Source organism: Stereum hirsutum (genome assembly GCF_000264905.1).
Source record: "Stereum hirsutum FP-91666 SS1 unplaced genomic scaffold STEHIscaffold_13, whole genome shotgun sequence".
Classification (NCBI taxonomy): Eukaryota; Fungi; Basidiomycota; class Agaricomycetes; order Russulales; family Stereaceae; genus Stereum; species Stereum hirsutum.
The window spans coordinates 100,413-121,080 of record NW_006763143.1 but is presented as its reverse complement, the minus strand read 5'-3'; the positions used below and the strand labels follow the sequence as shown (position 1 = coordinate 121,080).

General features: G+C 51.9%; 5 protein-coding genes across 5 annotated transcripts; 1 reads left to right on the top strand and 4 right to left on the bottom strand.

The window, feature by feature from the left end:
- Positions 1-6: 6 nt before the first annotated feature.
- Positions 7-2,978, bottom strand: STEHIDRAFT_170538 (uncharacterized protein; the record flags this gene model as incomplete). The annotated part of the gene is made up of 6 exons (XM_007307291.1): positions 7-1,255; positions 1,310-1,730; positions 1,789-1,921; positions 1,973-2,262; positions 2,320-2,532; positions 2,603-2,978. The coding sequence occupies 6 exons, from the start codon at positions 2,976-2,978 to the stop codon at positions 7-9; spliced, it is 2,682 nt and encodes an 893-aa protein (XP_007307353.1).
- A 1,860-nt stretch (positions 2,979-4,838) lies between these two features.
- STEHIDRAFT_159795 (FMN-linked oxidoreductase) lies at positions 4,839-6,671 on the bottom strand (the record flags this gene model as incomplete). The annotated part of the gene is made up of 4 exons (XM_007307290.1): positions 4,839-5,561; positions 5,646-6,295; positions 6,376-6,474; positions 6,536-6,671. The coding sequence occupies 4 exons, from the start codon at positions 6,669-6,671 to the stop codon at positions 4,839-4,841; spliced, it is 1,608 nt and encodes a 535-aa protein (XP_007307352.1).
- Positions 6,672-6,895: 224 nt separating this feature from the next.
- On the top strand, positions 6,896-10,244 carry STEHIDRAFT_141049 (uncharacterized protein). The gene is made up of 8 exons (XM_007307289.1): positions 6,896-7,386; positions 7,440-7,554; positions 7,608-7,741; positions 7,831-8,190; positions 8,247-8,428; positions 8,488-9,019; positions 9,078-9,208; positions 9,266-10,244. The coding sequence occupies exons 1-8, from the start codon at positions 6,978-6,980 to the stop codon at positions 10,133-10,135; spliced, it is 2,733 nt and encodes a 910-aa protein (XP_007307351.1). The 5' UTR covers positions 6,896-6,977; the 3' UTR covers positions 10,136-10,244.
- Positions 10,245-10,461: 217 nt separating this feature from the next.
- STEHIDRAFT_159793 (uncharacterized protein) lies at positions 10,462-12,919 on the bottom strand (the record flags this gene model as incomplete). Its single annotated transcript, XM_007307288.1, has 16 exons — positions 10,462-10,734; positions 10,805-10,958; positions 11,033-11,057; positions 11,128-11,185; positions 11,264-11,291; positions 11,363-11,422; positions 11,488-11,588; positions 11,666-11,708; positions 11,769-11,784; positions 12,111-12,198; positions 12,271-12,312; positions 12,374-12,383; positions 12,453-12,551; positions 12,622-12,635; positions 12,705-12,783; positions 12,852-12,919. The coding sequence occupies 16 exons, from the start codon at positions 12,917-12,919 to the stop codon at positions 10,462-10,464; spliced, it is 1,158 nt and encodes a 385-aa protein (XP_007307350.1).
- Positions 12,920-13,145: 226 nt separating this feature from the next.
- On the bottom strand, positions 13,146-15,138 carry STEHIDRAFT_148807 (uncharacterized protein; the record flags this gene model as incomplete). The annotated part of the gene is made up of 8 exons (XM_007307287.1): positions 13,146-13,169; positions 13,347-13,379; positions 13,482-13,672; positions 13,779-13,972; positions 14,039-14,468; positions 14,503-14,661; positions 14,850-14,925; positions 14,973-15,138. 4 exons carry the CDS (start codon positions 15,136-15,138, stop codon positions 14,435-14,437), a joined length of 435 nt encoding a protein of 144 aa, XP_007307349.1. The 3' UTR covers positions 13,146-13,169; positions 13,347-13,379; positions 13,482-13,672; positions 13,779-13,972; positions 14,039-14,434.
- Between the last annotated feature and the right edge of the window lie 5,530 nt (positions 15,139-20,668).

Below are 20,668 nucleotides of genomic sequence, written 5' to 3'. Positions count from 1 at the left end.
CTCGCCTCAATTTGGACCGACTTCAGCCTTTGGCAGTCCAAATTTCCAAAACTCGGCCGTATCGCCGAGCATGGGCGCCATGTTTTGCATTAGCTTATGCGTGGTCGGGTCCGGGTGCTTATACATGTTTTCCCATCCTTTCGACGCAGAAAGCAGTTCATCCCAGATCGCTTGATCCTTCATATCAATAACGGCAAGCACGTCTGGGCTGAGACCCGCGACCCAAATGTCATAGGACGTGAAGTTGGCCTGTTTTCGAGTCTCAACACAGCGAACAGCGGGAGTGTTGGCTGCCAAAGCGAAGACGATCCGGATGATCGGCGTTTTGAGGGTCGTGTCAGTGTCGATGAGTTTTAGAGTGACGGGATCCATTCTGTCGAAAAGTTCTGGAACAACTTCTTCGGTGAAACGGGGATCGTTCTTGATCTGTAAAAGAGCCATTCCCTGTGTCTCGTCGTTCACGATACCTATACCTCGTACCGTAGGGACCCCTATGTCGAAACCTGCTTGACCATTGGCACCCATGAACGCCGCGCATCGCGCAATCAAGCCCCGAAAGACGCCCATATTGACTTTCTGAACCTGCCGCTTCACGACGTGGTTGAAATGAAGATGAACGTCGGCGAACGCGTTTTCAAAGCAGGTCTCCTTGTCGTTGGGGTTTTGGTAAACGGACGGCTTCATTGCCAGAACATCCGCAAAACGATCGGTTGGCCTGGCTGGCCTCGCAATGAGCGCGTTCATGAACGGAACAACGCCAAAGACGCCATCAAGTACACCCTGCGTTTTGACGACGCGGTCCCGGGCCATGATGATGGCAAGCAGGGCCACAAACTCGCCCCGATCTCCCTGGTAGATGGAAAAGCCAGTCAGAACGCGAGAAAAAGCCAAGGGAGCGTGGAACTTCGTTCTGCTGTCGGTCATGAGGAGATAGGCGCCCTCCGAAACTATAGGTTCCGAAGGGTTGAGCGACGTGAATTTGCGGAAAGACGGGTCCACAGACAGGCAAATACGCATGTGATTGGCGATCTGATCCTTTTCGGCTTTGGTCGACGGAGTATGGACGGAGGACATAAACTCTACGGGAATGCGAGCAGATAGACAGGCCAGTTCCTGGTCGAGGTTGAGGCTAGAGGACCAGTAGGAAAGGTTGCGTCTGATAAGCTTTTGTGCCGCGAATTCGGCAAGATGTTCGTGAAGCTGTTTGCGCTCCTGTCCGTGAAGCAATTCCCCTGATGCGTACCGAGAAGCGAAGCTGACGACGTCATAAGTACGATGGATGAGTGAGATGTGACAAGGAGATACTCACAGAGGACGGCCGAGTCTAGCCTTATAGGGTAGAGCGGAGACGTAGGTCAGAGTCATTGGTACATCCAGGGGAGCAGCGCGCTGATCCCAGCCGAGAGCGAAAAATGGAGGAATCACCACCAGTGTTCCATCCTGTAATCGAGTGGAATCGTCGTCCTCCTTTGGTGTATTAAATTGGGTGATCTTGCCCGTTGTAGAGAGGAACATGGCAAAGAGAGGCAAGTCTCTGAAGGACCGTAAAATCTTTCGAAGATGGGAGAACGGAGATGCGACTTTAGGACCCGCCGCTTGCTCGTCTGGTGTGGTCAGAAAATGGGCTTCGTCGAAGGCCAAGTAGACGACCGGTTCCTTTTGAGTCTTCGATTGCCGATAGTTCCAGCGACTGATCAGGGATTTGCTTTTGTCTACGACCGAAGAATCCCCTGTCGACATGCGAGTGATCAGACGAAAGTACGAAAGGCGATGTCAGGAGTGATTCACCTGGGCTGGCGAATCTTGTTATATCTGGGGATGGGCCTCTCCTACTCGGTTCGGTGGGCTGGGGTACCGTGGTGGATGCCGTCGTGGTGGACGACCCAGAGATCAGTGGTGAAGAAATGACGTCACCGTACAGCTACAAGTCAATATATCAGCATATATTTAGGTGAGAGTGGTCTTCAATCACCTCTGTAGCCCGTCGGACGACCTTATTGTAAAAGTTTACGCGATATTGGCCTTGACTGTGCATCGTTTGGCCTTGGGTCATCATCTTCCGGAACCAGGCAGCACCTTCGGAGCGGAGCCAGGTATGACCAACCGCTCGATGGTTCATGGCCTCGTCGATAACCTTCTCACATTCCTCTAACAGTGCGAATATGAAGGTGTTCATCCGAATCCATACATAGGGTGGCGGGAGAGTCATAAGGAAGCCGACGTTAAGAAATCTGTGAACCTCTTCGTCTGAAGGAGGAAAGCCTGAAGCACAGTGTAATCAATACGATATTACAAGTGACGAAGTTCGGGCATGCATACCTCCAGCTCCAGGCTTTCTAAGATTCACTGGTATGACGAAATGAGTCTTGCTGAACTCGTCCACTACTTTCGACTTTCCTGTTCCGGTCGATTGAACGATGGCGCAGTAAGGCGCATACGGATTGGTGATCGTTTCCCGATGGTACATAATATGGGCTTTCAGAGCCACATGGGCGGAACCTATAAACTCATAGTTCCAAGAGTCCTCCGTGGCTATGAGAATAAACGGTGTATTATGAAGCAATCAGGTTACAGTACAGACAGGAGAAGTAACGAGACGTACCCTTTACACTCGCCTCATAAAGTGTTTCGCCTTGATTACCTTGAAGGTTGAAAATGTCGTCAGGTATGTTCGACCTGAGAAGCCCTGCGATTGTGTTAGTAATGTCGACGATGATCACTCGGGTCGAAGCACTACTCAGGCACCGTATATCCTTAAAACCGGCACCATTGACCCACGCCCTACCCACCATCTCCCCTAGCTCAGGATACTGCGCTAACAGCCTTTGAGCAGCCCCGACAGCGAGATCCAACAGGCCCTCTTGTACGCCGGTTTTGCATATTGAGCACAAGACGTACTTGGGACTCTCGGCAGTAAGACTCTGCCCGGGTATAATTATCTGGTTATCGAGCATATATGTGAGGATTTCAGATTCCATAACTGCCCGATCTAATCGTTTGTGGCCATCCACGGTGATTGGGTCGTACGCGATGACCTGTAGTTCTTGAACAGCATCGGATGCCTGAGAGACCCCACCGTCCGCATTCGAAGTGTGAGAGGGATGTCAGGTCGCGTAGAGGACATGACTGAGACGATCTGATTATGAGTAAAGACCAAGAAGGATTGAGATATTGAGCAGCACAGTCCCCGCGAGCGAAGCCTAAACGTCAAGACACAAGTGCCCTCACTTTACACTCCGGGCGTCTGAGTTCAAATATGGGCCCTAACCCCACTTCATGGTTTCCCGTCGCCGCGTCGTTGTGTCTTACCGCATCTGTTTTTTTGGTGAAGCTCCACCTCGCGCAGCCGCCTAAGCCAGCCCGACGAGGTTTCAATGTTTCATATGCTGTGAGGTAGGGATTCGCACGCTACTAGTATCACCTCGAGGAAATGCTACTTGCACGCCTGCTACGTAGTCGCAGGCAGTGTCAGACTTTGGGATTCCACTGCAGACGACACCTTGCTGCATATGCATGGAGCTTAGTCAGTCCATTTCACAGCTGCCGAGGGCCTAGCTCCCGCGGTGTATTTGATGGACTGCTTGTAGACAGTGTGAAACGGACTTTCGCGGACAGAGAGATTGTTTTCATCAATCTCCGTTTACTTACAGGTTGTTTGTTCACCGTAGCTCTTGAGTATCGATACAGCGGTTTCGAATCACATTGTGACTCCCCGATAATTTTCTCTGTAGGGGAATAGTAGCGCCAAAAATAACATTTCTGGGGATACGTACCTCATTTTGCTTCGTCTCCTCTTTGAGGGGTACCGTTTCGTACAGTGGACCCAAAAAATCATCATCAGGGTCGCAAGGTCTATAGTAGAAATGCGTAGTCAGATCATGATCGTCTGCAGGGACAGCCCGTATTATCTATTAAGCGAAGGATAGGCAGGTCTGTAGAATCTAAGATGAGATGGAAGAGATGGAGTGAAGTCATCCAAAAAAAAAAAAAAAACAGCAAGATACAGAGGAGCAGCACCAGTTGCGAAAGGACAAACGAAACTGACTGCATCAGGCTTCCACTGCCTTCTGACTCGGCGTACCACTCCACAAGAAGCATCTGCCATGTTCGCGAAAGCTTATACGATCTTGCGGAACGGCTCCACTACTTTCAACGCGCCCTCTCTACATTTTCTGAATCCTCTTAAAACTGCTACACGCGACGCTGGACCGTGATAGGAGACTCATCAGCGCTCTGCACAAACTCGTCGGACGAGGGAAAACCGACGCTAGAGCCTGTGGTATACTGAGAGCATCGCACCAAATGTCGCAGAACCTGAGCATCAACGTTTCCACGACTCGCTTGTGTAACCGACAGGAAATCTGAGACCTAGTCGGCGAAAACGGACTGTGGTTGTTCCGTGATTGCCTGCGATGTAGGATCAACACGACGAGAACTAGATCAGGCAGCCATGGGTAGCGCATCCCTACGCCATGAACCCCAAAATAAAGATACAACCGAGAAACCTTGACCTGGTGCGGACACAATGCCTAACATTACATCGGGCTCGCAAACATATGCAGGGTCTGAGTGTCGCGTGCGGGAAAAAACAAGAGTTCGAGACGGGTCTATGGTAGCACAACAAGATGGAAGCCAAACCACTGAATCCGTGTTCCAGGGCCTAGGGTTAGGAGAGTTGGGTCCGCTGCTGCGAAAAGCGACAGGTGTGCCAGCAGGGCTCTTTCGAACGTCGAAACAGAATGCAAATATCAGCCCGCAATACCACCACCAACACCACAAAGAAACAAAAACGAACAAACGACGTCCCATCCCGTGCTATGCCATGCCATCCCCACATCTCACCCCTTCTGACTCGGCGTCGGCGTGTCCAAATCCACATCCCTACCCTCCACAAGCGCAGGAACGATCCTCAACCGCTTCGATATATCCATCGAGCCCGGCACGCCCGGTGCGTCGTATATGTTTTCTGGGTTCGGGTTGCCGCGATAGTCTTGGGGGGTTATGTAGACTGTGTTTGCGTCGGGGGAGTTTGTCGCGGAGTTGGAGTTGGAGTTGGGCAATGGAAGGGGCGTGGAGGGAAGGGGTGTGGCGGGGTCTGGGTCTTGGGGTGGGGCGATGGGGTCGGAGTGTTGTTGTGAGCGTTCGGAGTCGACGGATGGGTAGGTTTCTTTCTTCGATTCGATTTGTCGCTCCTCGGCTTTCTCCAGGTCATGAGCTTCCACACCATCTACCTTTACTACCGCCCCACCATCTCCGCTCTCCTCCTCCATGCTCGCCATCTCCTCCGCCGGCCAAACATCCACTCTCAACCCATCGCCCTCATCCCCGTTGCTCGTTCGACTCCTCACCACCTTCTCCAACTCATCCCACACCTCCTTCCCGTTCCATATTCCCCCAACAATCTCGATCGCGTTCGGGTCGTCGTATGATTTCGCTTTGCTGAGGGCGTTGCGGATGGTGAGGGCCTGCGATTTCGTGTATGACGAGTTGGGGGAGCGCGGGGATTTGAATTGGGCGAGACACCATTTTGTGGAGGACCAGTGGTTGCCGAGGTATTTGCACTGTTCGTGATGGGGGCTTTGTCAATAACATCGCTATGAAACAAAGAGAAGGAATAAATGATGGAGGAAAGGAGAGAAGCATACCATACGGAGGTAATCCGGCACGAGCGTGTGCTCCAAATCGAATAGTGGTTCCTTCGCAAACACCGTAGGATTCGACTCCGCCGCGGTCGCGATCATCGTCGAATCCGCGCCCGTCAGTGCCAATATCCGTCTCGCGTCTTCATACCCCACACAATCCCCATTCTCCACAATCGCAACATCGCTCTTCAACTCGTTCCTCACGAACTCCACGACCTCTCTCAACCGCTCCTGTAACGCCCGCTCCTTATTCCGCATACTCCGCGTTCGACAGTGGATCGTCAAGCAATTCACACCCGTGCCCACGATCCTCCTCACAAGCTCCAACGTCTCCTCCTTCGTGCCCAACAGTCTGATCTTACAACTTACACTAATTTCCGCCGGCATCTCCCTCCTCAACGCGGTCAAAATATCGCACAACAAATCCGGCGTCGAAAGCAGCGCGGCGCCCATCCCGCTGTGCGTCGAGAAAGGCTTCGGACAGCCGCAGTTGAGGTCGATCCCGGATACGTCTTGCATGACGACGCGGGCGGCTTGGACGGCGAGAGAGGGGGTGGAGGAGCCGATTTGGTAGATTAGGAAGGGCTTTTCGAGGGGGTGGCAGGTGAACATGGCTTTGGATTTGCCTTCGTAGGAGATTACGCCGGTTGTTGCTGTGTATCAATGAGGTGGGTGAGTTTGGAGAGTGATAGGGAGGGGAGGAGGAGGAGAGGGAGAGGGAGAGGGAGCGTACGGTCTACGACGCGTTTTGCGTGGAGGATGGCTTTATCGACGATTTCGGGACCCCAGACTAGTTTTGCGCCGTGTTTGAGCGCGAAAAGTCGGGTTGGGACTATTTCCAGCAAGAAGAACAGTAAGACGTATATCGAGGACGTCGATCAGATGAGACGTACGTGCGCCCGAACGAACCATGGGTGCGAGCATAATGCCATGCTTATAATCCTCCGGGGTCAATCCTCGTCCCTCCCCGTCGAGTCTAGGACGTTTAGCATGGCGGACGTCTAGTGGGGATGCTGAGCGACGCGACATAGTGAGTGAGAAATGTCGTAGACGAGTGAGTGTACAAGATGGAGGGCGACGGAGAGCGAGTGCAGAGAGCGTTAGCATCCGTTTGTGGCGGTCGGCATGAAAGAAAGAAATTCATGTTGAGGAGGCGTAGTCATTCGATCTTATCTTATCTTATCGGAGACCCCCAGACGACGTCCGCGCCGGCCTGTTGCCACAGCACAACGTCCATCATCTCCATCCCACAAACGTCTTCGGTCCATAACTCTTTCCAGTGGTTGCTTTACTTCACATCACCGACTAGTTCGTGTATATTCATCGTAGTCGAGCATGGAGTCCCTACGAACCCGGAAAGCCTCCGTCAACCGCTCCAAATCCAAACTCTCGAAACAATCCTCCCGAACCCCAACAGGCGCTCCAAACGGCAGACCCCCCACCTCCAAACCCAAAGATGCGCGCAAATCGAGAGTGGACGACAAGATCAAGAAACGCATGTCGATGCGATATGCGGACATCTCTGGTCCGACGAACGTAGCCGCCGTACCGAGCGTCCCGTCCATACCTATCGGGCTGCGGCCATCGGGCGGGCAGGCCCCTGCGAGGAGGGATAGGGGGAGAGATACGATTGATGAGGAAGAGGAGGAGGAGGAGGTCGTTAAGGATAGAGGGCCGAGTTTGGAGGAGATTAGGGCGGCGGAGAATAAGTTGTTAGATGTGGAGGAGTTTGACCCGGATGCTTGTGTGTTTCTCTATTGCTCTGTCGGTGGTTATCCTGACCACTCCGTTGTCTAGTTCTGAAAGTGAAGATGTCCAACGCGACTGAAGCGGAGTTGAAGTCCATGCAGTCTTCATTACAAGCTTCGAAAGACGGTGTGGCCCAAGATCTGCAGAGGAACGTATTCAAGAAGTGAGTCTTTGTGCACTCGCGTTTCGATCGTATACTTATATGGCATGCTCTAGTTACGCCGAATTCGTACTCATCTCGAAAGAGATCTCAAACCTGGAGAACGAAATGCTCGAACTGAAAGAGTCCCTCGCCGAATGGAAAAGCATGCCCTCCCTCCTCCACATCGACGAATCCAACTCCGTCGCAGGTCCGTTCCTTCCTCTTTTCCCTTTTCCTCTTTCATTAACCACCCATTCATCTCTCCTCCTCCTCATCACCGTCATCCTCCGCCACCAGACCGCCGGCGCAACGTCCGCTCCTCCGTCGCCGACCTCCGCGTCCTCTACGCCTCCCAAATGCAATCCCTCCACACCCAAATCGAAGGATCCACAAAATTCGTACCCACCACCCCCGGCCGACACGTCATCTGCGAAATGGACGCCCAAGCACTCAATGCCGCGACATATAAAGCCGTAGGAGGCGTGCGGTTCGTGGTGTTGGATGACGCGGTGTTGGTGGCGAGGAGAAGGAAGAGGAGGGATGCGGGTGGGGGAGGTGGGGGTGGGGGAGGGGGACAGGATGGAGGGGAGAGGTTGGTGGCGGAAAGGTGTTGGGCGTTGAATGAGATGTTGGTGTTGGATACGAAGGATACGGCTAGTGAGTGATAATCCCTCATGCGTGGTGAGTAGACGGATATCTGATGGGAGTGGCAGCTATGACGAACGTATTCAAGATCAAACATGTCAAGGAGGTCAGTGTGTACCGGACAGAGTCATCCGCGGATAAGAAGAGTCTATTGTCACAACTACGACACGTCGCGGAAGAACTGGCAGCCAAGAGGCGGAAAGAGCGAGAGGGCGAGCATGAGCAGCGCAAGACCCTCTTCGCAGGCGACGTCAGTAATTCCCCCCATTCCGCCTCAAAGCCACCCAATAACTCTCCGTATATTTACAGCGCAGCTCCCTCGCTTTCGCCGCCGACGGTCCAGACTGGATGGCAGACCTCGCCCGTCGCGCCGGCATGGGCGAAGGCGCCAAAGAAAAACACGACCGCGACATGCGCTGGGTCTCCGATTTCTGTGATGACCTCACCGTCTCCATCGCTCTCCGCTCTTACGACTCCGCCGTCTCCCTCGTCGAACAAGGCCAAGCCAAACTCTCCATCACTCCCTCCCTCTCCACCAAGCTCCCCGCCTTAACCTCCTCGCTCACCACCGCCTTGCTCGAAGCGCTGTCGGACCCGGGCAACGGCAAGACGAAGGTCGTGCATCTGATTGGGCTGTTGGTGAGGTTGGGGAAGGGCGCGGAGGCGAGGGTGGCGTTTTTGAGGGCGAGGAGGGAGGTCGTTAGGAGGTTGGTGAGGATGTTGAGGTTTGAGGGACATGTGGGGATGTATGTGCATGATTTGGCGACGGTGGTGTTTACGGCGGTGAAACATACGGCGGATTGGTTCTTGGCGAGTTATAAGGAGAATGAGGTCGCGAGCTGTAAGTTTTCCGTTTTTCTACGATTACGATGAGCGCTGATACGAACTGGAATGTGAAGGCTTCATTGAGTGGGCGAAGGGCGAGATGGAGACGTATGCGGAGATGTTTAGGAAACAGGTCTATAGTTCTGACGTGGATCAGAAGACGATCGACGAAGCGCTCAAGATCACGTATGCGCAGAGCCGCAAGGTAAGCCCTTCATCTCTCACAATAGCACTACGACTTTCATCAAACATACCACATCAGCTCCTACAAGAATACGGTCTCGACTTCCGATTCCTGCTCAACGAGCTCCTCGTCCGTGACCCCAAAGCCAAACCCGACTCCAAAGCCCAACTCGCAAACTCTTCCAACACCACCACCTCCTCCTCCGCGAAGAAGTCATCCACGGCCCCAACCATCACAGCACCTATACCCCCATCCACCCCAACCCCACCCGTCCGCTCTCCCACACCCTCATCCGCATCCGCATCTCAAGCCCAACAATCCCTCTTCGCCCAACCACCCCTCCCGACATCCTCCTCCTCATCTACCCCACGCTCCCCAACCCCACGCAGTCCCCGCCCCACACACGCCCTCGCCTCCATGGCCTCCTTCACCTCCGCCTCCAACAGCAGTAGCACCTCATCTTCCACATCCACACGTACACCCCCCTCACCCAGCACAACACCTACACCCACGCCCCACTCGCGCTCCAACTCCCCCGCCGCGTCCTCCTCTTCTCACAGGAGACGCGAAAGAGAACGCGAGAGGGAAGGACTCGGATCCCCGAAGATTCCTCCACCTGTACCGCCGATTCCGTTATCTCCTACGCCGGTACGTGCGACTTCACAAGATACCAATGCGAACGGGAACGGGAACGGGAATGGGAGGCCGTCGAGGAGTCCGGCGCCGAGTATGGCTGGTTCTGTGGCGACGATGGGAGCTGGTGCGGGGCCGGTGCCTGTTCCGCCGAGGAGTAGGGATCGGCCTGGGAGTGCGTCTGGGAGGGATAGGGACAGAGAGAGGGAGAGGGAGAGGGAGGGTGCGAGGACGCCTGGTGGGGGGAGGGAGAGGGATAGAGAGGGTGCGAGGACACCGGGGAGTGCGGTTCCGAGGCGGATGAATAAGTTTTGAGGCGGTGGAGTTCTCGTTGCTTCAGTTTTGCAGGTTTTATGGAGTGGAATCATTGACGGACTTGGGTGGTGAAATTTTCTTTGTATTGATGTGCTGGACGTTATACCAGAATAAGCTTTGGACTCTTGGTCAAGATCGCGGAGCATAGGACCTCGTACGAAATATATGCAGGCAAGTGACAGTGTTAATTGAGTACGCATACAAGGTATCATCAGAGCAGACTGTGACAGCAAAACGATAACAACGCCCAAAACGCAGAGCCTCAAGATTGACCCCAAGTCCAAGCCTTCGGGGTAGATACACACATATATACAAACCTCACACTTTCACACCTCACCCATCCTCACCCCCCTCATCAACCCCGACCGCGGATTCGGAACGTTCTCCAAAATAGGCACGGCACCTATATCCCCTCGACCATCCGCCGCCACAACTTGTATATCCTTCGTGGTTGCCTCTGCCAGTGTATCAGGCTCCCCGTCGTAATCATACTGAACCGTCTTCTCGACATTGACAGCTACCGATATCGCACCGTTCATGGACGCATCCATCGGATAATGATTACTTTCGACCGGGGAATGCAGCGAACTGAACTGGCCCTATTATAGCAACGTTCGTCTGAGTAAATAGTTCGGGGATATAGCAATACTGTGTAGTAAGAATACGAACATGAGATGCACTGTTGGGCGTCCTTGGAGATCCGGGGCTCGCAGGGAATCGCACGGAGAGTGCAATTCCATCTTTGTTGGCCCCTCGGCCGCCGCTGGCGCGGCCTGCGCTTGTGTTTGTGGACGAGGCTAGGACGGACTTCCGTGTGTTGAGCCTAGCATATCGAGCAGTGTTAGGTTTCGACTTCTGGAAAGTGGCAGGGAGGCTGTAGGCTTTGAGACGACGTACGTTGAGAGGAGGGATAAAGCGTAGACTGGTGAGTCCGGTTCGGATAGTCAGAGTCGTCGATGAATATACGGGTGATTGGGAGACGATGAACTTACGCTTTGTGATGCTGAAGTGCATCCCGAAGAAAATGCGATTATACGGCATTTTGAGCCACTGCACACATTCGAGATGGAAATGGATACGAGGCCAGTCAGACTGAGGATACTATACGCTATTGGGCATGGTATGTACGAAGATGAGGGAAAGCACGGTCGCGACGCTACATTCATCAAACACACAGGTATGAGTATGTCGATTGCGGGAGTTGAGCACAAAAAACGACGGTCTTACCAGGTGATCGCTCCATTGTTGACGGTGTAGATCATGATCATATTGATGATATGGTCCAATCTAAAGTATCGATACCGCCATCTTCATTAGATTATCGTCCCACCAACGTAGCATGGAACACTTACGTCTGGAACCCGGTCCTGCTCGTCTGGAGGTAGAAACACATCGAGAGCGTGATGATGATGTCCGTAGCCGAGGAGAGGGAGAGGCCGAGCGTGAAACACCACTATGGTCGAGGACATCGCGATGGGACAGAATTCAGTTCGATTGAGGTTGGGTGGGAGAAACATGAAAGAAACACACCGCTAGATGATCGACGAATGTGTCGAAGCTCTTCCATCGGATCCTGTATATACCAGGCAGTCAGTAATCCTAGAACATCAACCAAGGCGAATCTGAGACTCACATATCATGTGTAGATACTTTTGCAAAGAGCACCATCACAATCAGCAGCGCACAATAAATCACCATGGTCGATCAGCCCAATAAAAAAACGCCGGCCAATTCTCGAAAGAAACTCACCTAGAGCAGAAACTGCAATATCACAACAGAAAAATAAAGCGGCATCAAATCAACCATTATAACTTGATGTAGTCAGTCACGACAATGAAGAGCAAACTCACCGAGACGAGTGGTAGCCAAGAGGACCTTTCAGACGCAAACCACCCCTCAGTCAAATCGGAGACGAGAGAGAATAAATGGGGTGACGGACCACAGGAGCTGATATCCAATAATTTCTCTTGCTCACTGCCGCCCATGAAATTCAGATTTTTGCAGACAAAAGTCGCAACGACGAAAGGAGGGACTAACACCTGAATAATCTCCAAGCAAAGAACCTACGCACAAGTCCATCAGAACAACCGAAACCGAGACCGCGAGGAATGAATCTGTGAGAAGCATACGCACACCTGCACCAAGAACGTGACGATAGCCGTGAATGCGACCGTAAGCTATTATTTGCTCAAGTCAGAACTCGTGCTCTCCCGTGCCAGACTATTGTGTGGTGCTCACTCCGATGGACCTGGCAGGGTGACGGAACATATGAGATCTATGACGAAGAGAAGAAGAAACAGTCAGAGGAAAGGCGTACATGGGTATGTAGTCGACCATAGCTGGGTCTCCGAAGTTGAGGATGAGACACGTCCATACGCCATGGCAGGCCAAGACGGTGTGAATGGCATCAAGAACCCTAGTATGAGTCAGTGACGCATATCAGTTTATCGTCTCAAAGAACACGACCGAAGAAACTGTGAACGTACCAGATTAATATCACCTATGCACAGCAAGGTAAAGTAGTAAGCAGAGCAGTACGCAGAAATATATAAATAAGGGCGAAACGAACCAAAGCTTTCACCGCAGCCGGGTCCTTACGATAAAACCGAAAATAAAAGAATGATTGGATGGCCACAACCCCAGAGAGTCTAGAGGAGTATTGCATATGTAGAGTAGTAAGCGGATGCTTCACAAAGACAAAAACATATCGACTTACGCGCACGAGATCAGACATCCCAAGAGTACTGCCCCCACAGTCTGCCGTACGTCTGCGTTTGCAGTCATGTATGGGCAAGCAAAACAAATGAAAAATCAACGAGGCCAACCAGAACGGCGCAAGGTAGCAAGGACGAGAGGCGCGGGGTGAGGGGAGGAAAGCGCAGACTCGCTGAGCGTGGGTGGCAGGCGAAGATGAATATGGTTATGTAAATAGCGAGTATCCCCACATGTCGAGCTCCAGCAACGGAGGGCGTAATAGTATGCCTCTGGGCATGTTCCTCGCATGTCGGGTGCCAAGTCGCAGAAGGCCCCTCGGCTTGATGTAGATATACGAATGCGGCGGCAGACGATTCGGGAATGGAAATGTCGTATACTCGGAAGGTGTCGATGGGAACAAAGGTGGCGAAAGAAGTAGGAGGGAGGATGGAAGAGACAAGGGCGCTACCATCAGCATCATGCAACGGATAAGGGGTAAAAGATGGAGTACACTGACGCGTAGTCTGGAGCATACGGTGCCGTTCACGCTCTGTTCAGGCAGGAAAGCAAAGGATCCCAAGAGAGTTGTAGTGTGATACGACGATGCGGGTGAGGAGATTCTGAGACTCTGAAAGGGAAGGAAAAGACGTACCAGGGGCTACAAAGGAAATTATGAAGATTCAAAAAAATTGAGCCCCGTAGAATGGAAACCCTTTGACGGAAATTTGCCGGTCTGCGCAGGCGCTGACACGACACATCACTTTGTTTCCAGCGAAATCGGTCGGAGACGAATGCACTCAGAAGACATACTATTTCCAAGTTAATAAGAGGAACGAAGAGAGCCTATCAGCGCAAACAGGACATAAGCCTCGGAATTACAAGCACCGTCACACTGACGCGTACGGCGAGGCATGTATGAGACTAAGTTATGAAGAAAGGGAAAACGTACAAGGCGTCATGAAGGAACATTCTGGAGATTATAAAAATTGAACCCCGTAGAATGGAAACCTGTGGCAAAGATGAAGTTGCCTGCGCAGGCGTCCAACGAGACATTCTGACAAGACTCGTCAATCTGTTGCCAGAGCACGGTCGGGGACAAAGTCACTCATAAGAGAGCTGCGAAATCATTCCAAGCCAAGGGTACTGACGAAGGAAGCCTATCAGCGCAAACAGATAATTTATGTTAGGATTACTGTTCAATATGCTCACCCACGCCCATCCCCGTCCGCACTCTCCTTATCCATTGCGTCCGAAGGTAAGACGGAAGCCAAAGGAATCCGCCTCAAAAAGGGAACGACGACGTGTACCGAAACCTCGCCTACCCTTCTAAGCATCAATCCCTCCCTGTCGTTTTCCTCCCTTTCCTTCTCCGTCTCCGTCTCTGCTTCCGTTTCTTCACTCGGATCTCCACCCACTCCTCGCCAATTCATCATCCTCCATCCCGGCCCTAACACAACCGGCGCCAATAATCGCAACGAATTAAACGTCGTCAACATCGCGTTCACGAAGACCGTGAGCGCGGGTGGATGTGTGCCGGTGTTCCCTCTAGGATGTTGGGCGAGGCGGAAGGCGGGAGTTGTACGAACCCTAGGGGACTTGTTGAGATTAACCATTCGCTCGGCAACCTCCTCCCCTTCTCCTTCTCATTCGCATTCACATCGTTCGTCCTCCACAGCCGAGTCTCCCTCTCCACGACCCGCACAAACGTATCCGTCGCGCTCTTCAGCGCAGACTCGACGTTCCCCCCCACAAAATCCTCGAATATCAGGCCCAGCACACCCTGAAAATCAAGCCCGAAGCGGGCGAAGGACGTTGCGCAATACGTCAGCTGGCTCAGGATGTTCTGTTAGAACCTGTAGGGTAGAACACACTACAGGAAGAATAAGTACAGTAGACAGTAAAGTAGATAGATGTTGCTTATCCTCAGACACCGATAGACGAGTGAATGAGGGAAAGTTGCGTCCGCACAAAAGACTTGCCGGGAATTACCGAAAACGCGTTGTACGTTCGAACTCCGAACTCCAACATGCTCGTGAGTGCTGAAGCATCGTGTGCGATGTGCGGGAGGGAGAGATGGAGGGTGGGGAGGAGGTAAGCTTGCAGGATGTGGGGCGTGAATTGGGGGAGGAGGGTGAGAATAAACGACGAGGCGGTGGAAGGCGGAAAGGAGGTGGAAGGGGAAGGAGTGAGGAAGATATTATAGTCGAGAGTTGTGTGATGATATCATGTAGGCCCTCCCGCCACGCATCGACATATTTCTTCAAATACCGCACCCAGCCTTCCTTCCCATCCTCACCCTCACCCTCCATATCTAGTCTAGCCCGAACGTCATCCAACGCATCCTCCAAACCCCCCCCCCCCCCCCCGGCCCCTCCCACTCAAAAACGGCACCGCCAACTCTTTCTCTCCACCCTCTCCTTCTCACCCATGTCCAAAAATGCCCATCCGCCTCAATATGCCCACAGCCTTCCACAGTCCCAGATGCTTCACGCCCCTTTCTCCCAACACCCCAACCAAACTGCACACCAACCCCTTAATCGCGCAATCCACTTCAGCCTTAGACTTTACGTCCCTTACGACCTCGACCTCCGGATATTTGAGCGCGAGGGCGGACGTGGACGCGTGTAGGTCGAAAGCCTCGGCGTAGAGCCCGGTGTGGATGCAGAGATCGGTGAGGGCTCCGCCGTTGAGGTCGCGAGGCTCCCGAGGGACGCGTTGGTCGAGATCGTGGTTATCGCGGCTGTTTAGCCTAGAATCACTGCCGGCTGCGGGAATGCTATGGGAGATGCGTATGGATGAGGTGAAATATGAATTTTGTACGAAGAATGTAGGAGCTTTGATACGAATGGTTTTTGACTTTGTCGTTCGTGAGGTGGGCCACAGCTGCATGTGGCGTAGGCAGAGTCCCTAAGTAATCGTTGCCCTTGCGCGAAACCTTCTTGAGATTCACTATGCTAGGTCATGTCCAATGTTTCCTGTATAGCTTCAACTCATCTTGACTGTGGCGCTGGGATATGGGCTATGTTTTTCACTTCGCCGCGTGCTATTACAGTCGTTGGTCACTCGCTCCCCCCCTAAAATGGTCACTCGTCGGTGAATATTCGTAACTTGACCAGTTGATGTTCTCTCTCTTAACTGTCTGTCATATCCAGTGGCTGAGTCGATTTTGTTGTTCTTTACTTTTCTATCACAATTCAGACTCGCAATCTATTCCTACTGTACCATATGCATATATTTATAAGTTCAAAACAGTCGCCCTTCGTTTCTGCCACTGCACAAGCACCTCCAGTTTCCTCACACCACGGGAACAGCGCTCTTGTCCTTGGCTAGTAAGTGTGTGCCCTCATCATCAACAACGCAGACTACGATGGGGGCCCGAGAAGGATTAAAGACGAATACCACATCGCCACCATGATTCCTCCGCACCGTATCCAGATCCACAACGCCCGGACGAATGACCTTTTCGGTCCCTCTGGCAGTCTGTAACCGACGAAGTGAGAAATGGTTACTTACGACAATAGAGATGAAAACCAATAAAATTAACCTTCTGGCTTTGATCCATGGTGTAGGAGATTGCATTGCTACCGGTCACGACAGTTTCGGTCGCACTGTAAACGTCCGTAGCAGAAGAATGACCGGAGCAGCTGGACTGTAATGGTGAGGTGAGAAATGATTATTCACAGCAATGAAGACGGAGGCTTACACATCTGGTTTCGAGCTGGCCAACACTGACATTAGACGGATTATGGAAGTGACTGGCATCGATTTCCTGCAACGAATGAAGTCAGGGATGGTTGTCCGTAGCAGTGAAGCAGCGGACTGACAGTGGGAGGATCGATGATGGAACTGTAGTAATCCATGATATCGTTGGAGCTTTGCTCGTGATGGGGAGCAATGACCTGCAGTGAATAAGGTGAGGAATAGTCGTTATAGTAATACTAGCGGTGAAGCAGGGACACTGACATTAGTGATCTTGAGAGCATCAACAACTTCCGGAATAGGAGAGATTTCGGGGACACTGAGGGCGACAATGGGTACCTGCAACGAATGAAGTCAGGGATGGTTGTCCGTAGCAGTGAAGCAGCGGACTGACAGAGGGAGGATCGACGGTGGTATTATGGTGACCCATGATCTCGTTGGAGCGCTGCTCGTGATGGGCAGCAGTGACCTGCCGTGAATAAGGTGAGGGATAGTCGTTAATACTAGCAGTGAAGCAGGGACGCTGACATTAGTAATCTTGGGAGCATCGACAACTTCCGGAATAGGGTAGATTTCGGGGACACTGAGGGTGACAATGGGTACCTGCAACAAATGAGATGATGAGAGGTTATCCGGTGGGATAAAGTACACAATGCTTACCCGTTCCGCTTCCTTCAGCGTATGTTTCCTGAATAAAAGCCTGACTTCAATGTCGTAGGGCACTTCTCCGAACGGTACATTCTCAATATAAGCCGAATGGGACTGGGACATGATGAGCTGATTTCGCTTTGTCTTTGAGGAGAGATAATTGTTGTGGGAAGAAGGAATGGCAATAGATGGAAGGAGAGAAGTCATATTTAAAGCCCAGAGGCTCTCCTCTACGTGTAGCTGCCTTTGAACTACTATGTTAGTCGGAACTTTGAGCGGGGCGGTTAACACCGCATGACCCCACACGGACATCCTCACGCCGAATGAAAGGTACCCTCAAACCACATTATGGTATGTACCATCTAGACAGCTGGAATGGGTTCCGTCAACTCAATTGAATTGCTCCGGAAACTTTTGTAGAGACACTCTTCGAGCTTAAAAAGCTGCTCCAACTGGAACAAGACTAGTGCCTTGGAACGCGACTTTATTTGAATATATACTTCTACTGACGGCCTCGCGACGCAGATATTCCCTAGTCATTAGCACCGTTCACGGTGTTTTTTTCAACGCAGAAAAGCATTTTTAATTGGAGGAAAGGTACACACCTGTCGCCTCAAAATGGCAGATTGAACTGCTATGCGAGTGAGCACGGAGCCTCACGGAGCACGAAGTTGCGAGTAGCAGGACCTACAGCGGCCGAGTCGCCTTTGCGTTTCCCATCGCTGACCGCTTCAAGCACTCCGAAACTTGCGACTCTGTCCTCTATCCTTCGTCGTTTCGTGCTGACAGGTGTACCGTACCTCAAATTAACAACACTTTTCTGGGATCAAAAAGCCGCCGTGAACGGTGCTTTAGCATCAGTCAACGTTTCAACGCTGAATGATGGTACCACTGACAGCGGGAATGAGTACGGTCGACGACACTGATCAGGTCACCTTTCGAGCTCTCACGATCAGCCTACCCCGACAACTCTCCCCCAAGCACCATTTTCGCGAGAGCTAAGTCGACATTTAGCGCTAAAATGACAGATTCTGTCGAAGTCCTCCCAATATTGGAGATATTGGGTCGCGTTACCCTATTGCCTGGGAACAAATGTGAGTAGAACGAGGAATAACCGCTCAAAAAGGAGATAGCAGAGGAGACTCGGAGCTGTGCAGTCCAGATTGTGTCGGATTTAATTAATTATAGCTGCTCAGGACCTCTGAGATTTCGCGGCGAGATCTTTCTGACAAGACATAGAAAACCCAGTTTGAGGAATTAAATCGGGCATAAATGTGGAGACCCAACGCAAACGGGCGCATAAACGAAGCAAAACTGGGCTAAAGGTGCTCCTCCCACCAGCCGTGAACTAGAATGCAGACGAGCAGAGACGAGCAGGGACGATTGAAGCTTGCTCTGACAGACATCTGACAGGTGCCCGCTCGCCGGTGGGCATAACTAGACTGCTCGACAGGTCGAATCAGTGTCGTCAACCGTACGCGTCCGAGTCTGTCATCGACGGAGATAATTCTGAGGATACTATGACAAAGGCTTGATATAGTTTCTTCATACTGTCCCCATCTTCTGCATAAGCCGACGTGTTTATTCGTCAAGATCATCCCTGTGCGCCGAACTGTCAAACATAGCCGGCGGAAAGAGTGTTCGGACAATCCTTGAACCCCAACTCTAAACGAAGCCAAGGCTACTACTGCCCCGGAAGTGGCGCGTGCCAGAACTGCGAGGCACGAGAAAAATGTGAGGCTCGTCCCTCTTTCCGCATTTTCCGCCGCTTTGCAATCGTAGTTTCTCCATAAACCGTTTCAGCACCATGTAGAATGGTGACGCTCGCGTAAACTTTCGGTTCGCCGTTGGTAGTACGATTGCCAGTGTGCGGTAAATTTCTGTCCTAATGGACACTTCCCCCTTCGGATGACATGAACGTGTCCTCGACCTGTGTGTATTGATCATCTCGTACGAGGGCAAGATAGGATTACTTCGAGGCATATCGAGAACGGAGGCACAACGCCGATCGGAACGGCTCTTTACTGCTGGTATCGGACATTCCTCGTCTACTCACCAGAAAACAGGCTGACGATCTGATTTAGATACACGCACCGTCTACATTCTGCTCATTCCAGCATGTAGAGCAGATATCGGCGCATAGAGAAGTAAACGCACTTGGAGTGGCATGGGTGCACCTGCGGAGGAGTGCTTATTTTTGACCGACCACGTCGATTAATGTGTCTTGCGATGTGAGGATCGTCATTTGTTCAGTGAATTAGGAGGTACTGTGGATGTAGATGTTGCGTGATTTTGAGGGCTAGTGTACACGAGTTAGCGAGCCCCGCCCAAGAATAACGCAAGGATCTAAGAGGGTAAAGAGTGGGTACTGTATATCGCCGATGCATACGCCATACTGTGGGTTTTCATACGGTGGTATCCTAGAATCCCGGCCGGGATCAGAACCCAAAGACATCTGGCAGTAACATCGGTCAATGAAACGGTGCTACCGCCTACGAGATTATGGCCTCATAATAGCTGCAGGTACAGGCACGAGAAGAATCGATGAATTATGGGGTAAAATTGAACGTACGGGTGCGCGTCTTAACACGCCCAGGCTGGTAAAAGATCGAAATCGCATGGGCCACCCTCGCTCTGGAGCTCCTGCGTGAATTCCATATTGATCAGAGACCCAATCGAAGACGAATGCAACGACTGTAAAATCGTAAATCACGTTGACAAGAGGGTAAACACAGAGAAGAGCGAGTACGAGCAGCGCGGGAGGGTGGAGGAAGGGCATTTACCGTACTCAGCCTGCGACAGATTGGAGCCGATCGCTCCTCCAATTTCTTGGGTGAAAGAGTCGAGCAAGTCGAACCTGACGACTCTAGGGAAGAAAAAGTAGATGGTCGAGGTGAACAACCTCGAATAAGAGTATGAGCCAGGTCAGCTCAACGAGGCCAGGACAGGAGCGAATGACACAGATATGCACTTACTTTGACGACATGGGGACCAGGACGGGCAGCTGCAGTCCTCTTCAGCAGGGGAGAAGTTCGAGATCGAAGAGCATAGAGGCGACTCGGAGGTAACTTTATAACATCGTCGAAAAATTAGTGGACGGGCGCATTGTTATACCTTGAAAAGGTGGGGAGATCCCCTTGGTCTTGAAGGAAACGGGCATTCGTATGCTTGTTCTGATCCAACGATCTCACCAGCCTGAATCACAGATATCATCATCGTTCAGTGGGACCGGTACAACCACAATCCAGGACGGAACGAAGACTCACGGTCCTGCATTATTAAATAATCGACAAATCCGATCACTCCTCCCTGTTCGCAAACGCCCGCCCTATTTGAGAAACACCTTTCCTACCTCCTTCACCTGCTTCAAATCAACAAAAACTATTACGAGAGTCTTCAACCTCTCGGCATTGGGTCCGGAGAAGAGTGCGAGTATCGCCTCGCGGATAAGTGTGCATCGAATCAGATCGCTAGGGCATTCTTGAGAGCGAG

What these genes read in the sequence shown, in the direction of transcription:
- STEHIDRAFT_141049 (XM_007307289.1), top strand. Translation starts at nt 6,978, where the DNA reads ATGGAGTCCCTACGAACCCGGAAAGCCTCCGTCAACCGCTCCAAATCC. An exon ending in CAGAGGAACGTATTCAAGAA is followed by an intron (nt 7,555 to 7,607) that starts GTGAGTCTTTGT and finishes GGCATGCTCTAG; the next exon opens with TTACGCCGAATTCGTACTCA. An exon ending in AGACCCTCTTCGCAGGCGAC is followed by an intron (nt 8,429 to 8,487) that starts GTCAGTAATTCC and finishes GTATATTTACAG; the next exon opens with CGCAGCTCCCTCGCTTTCGC.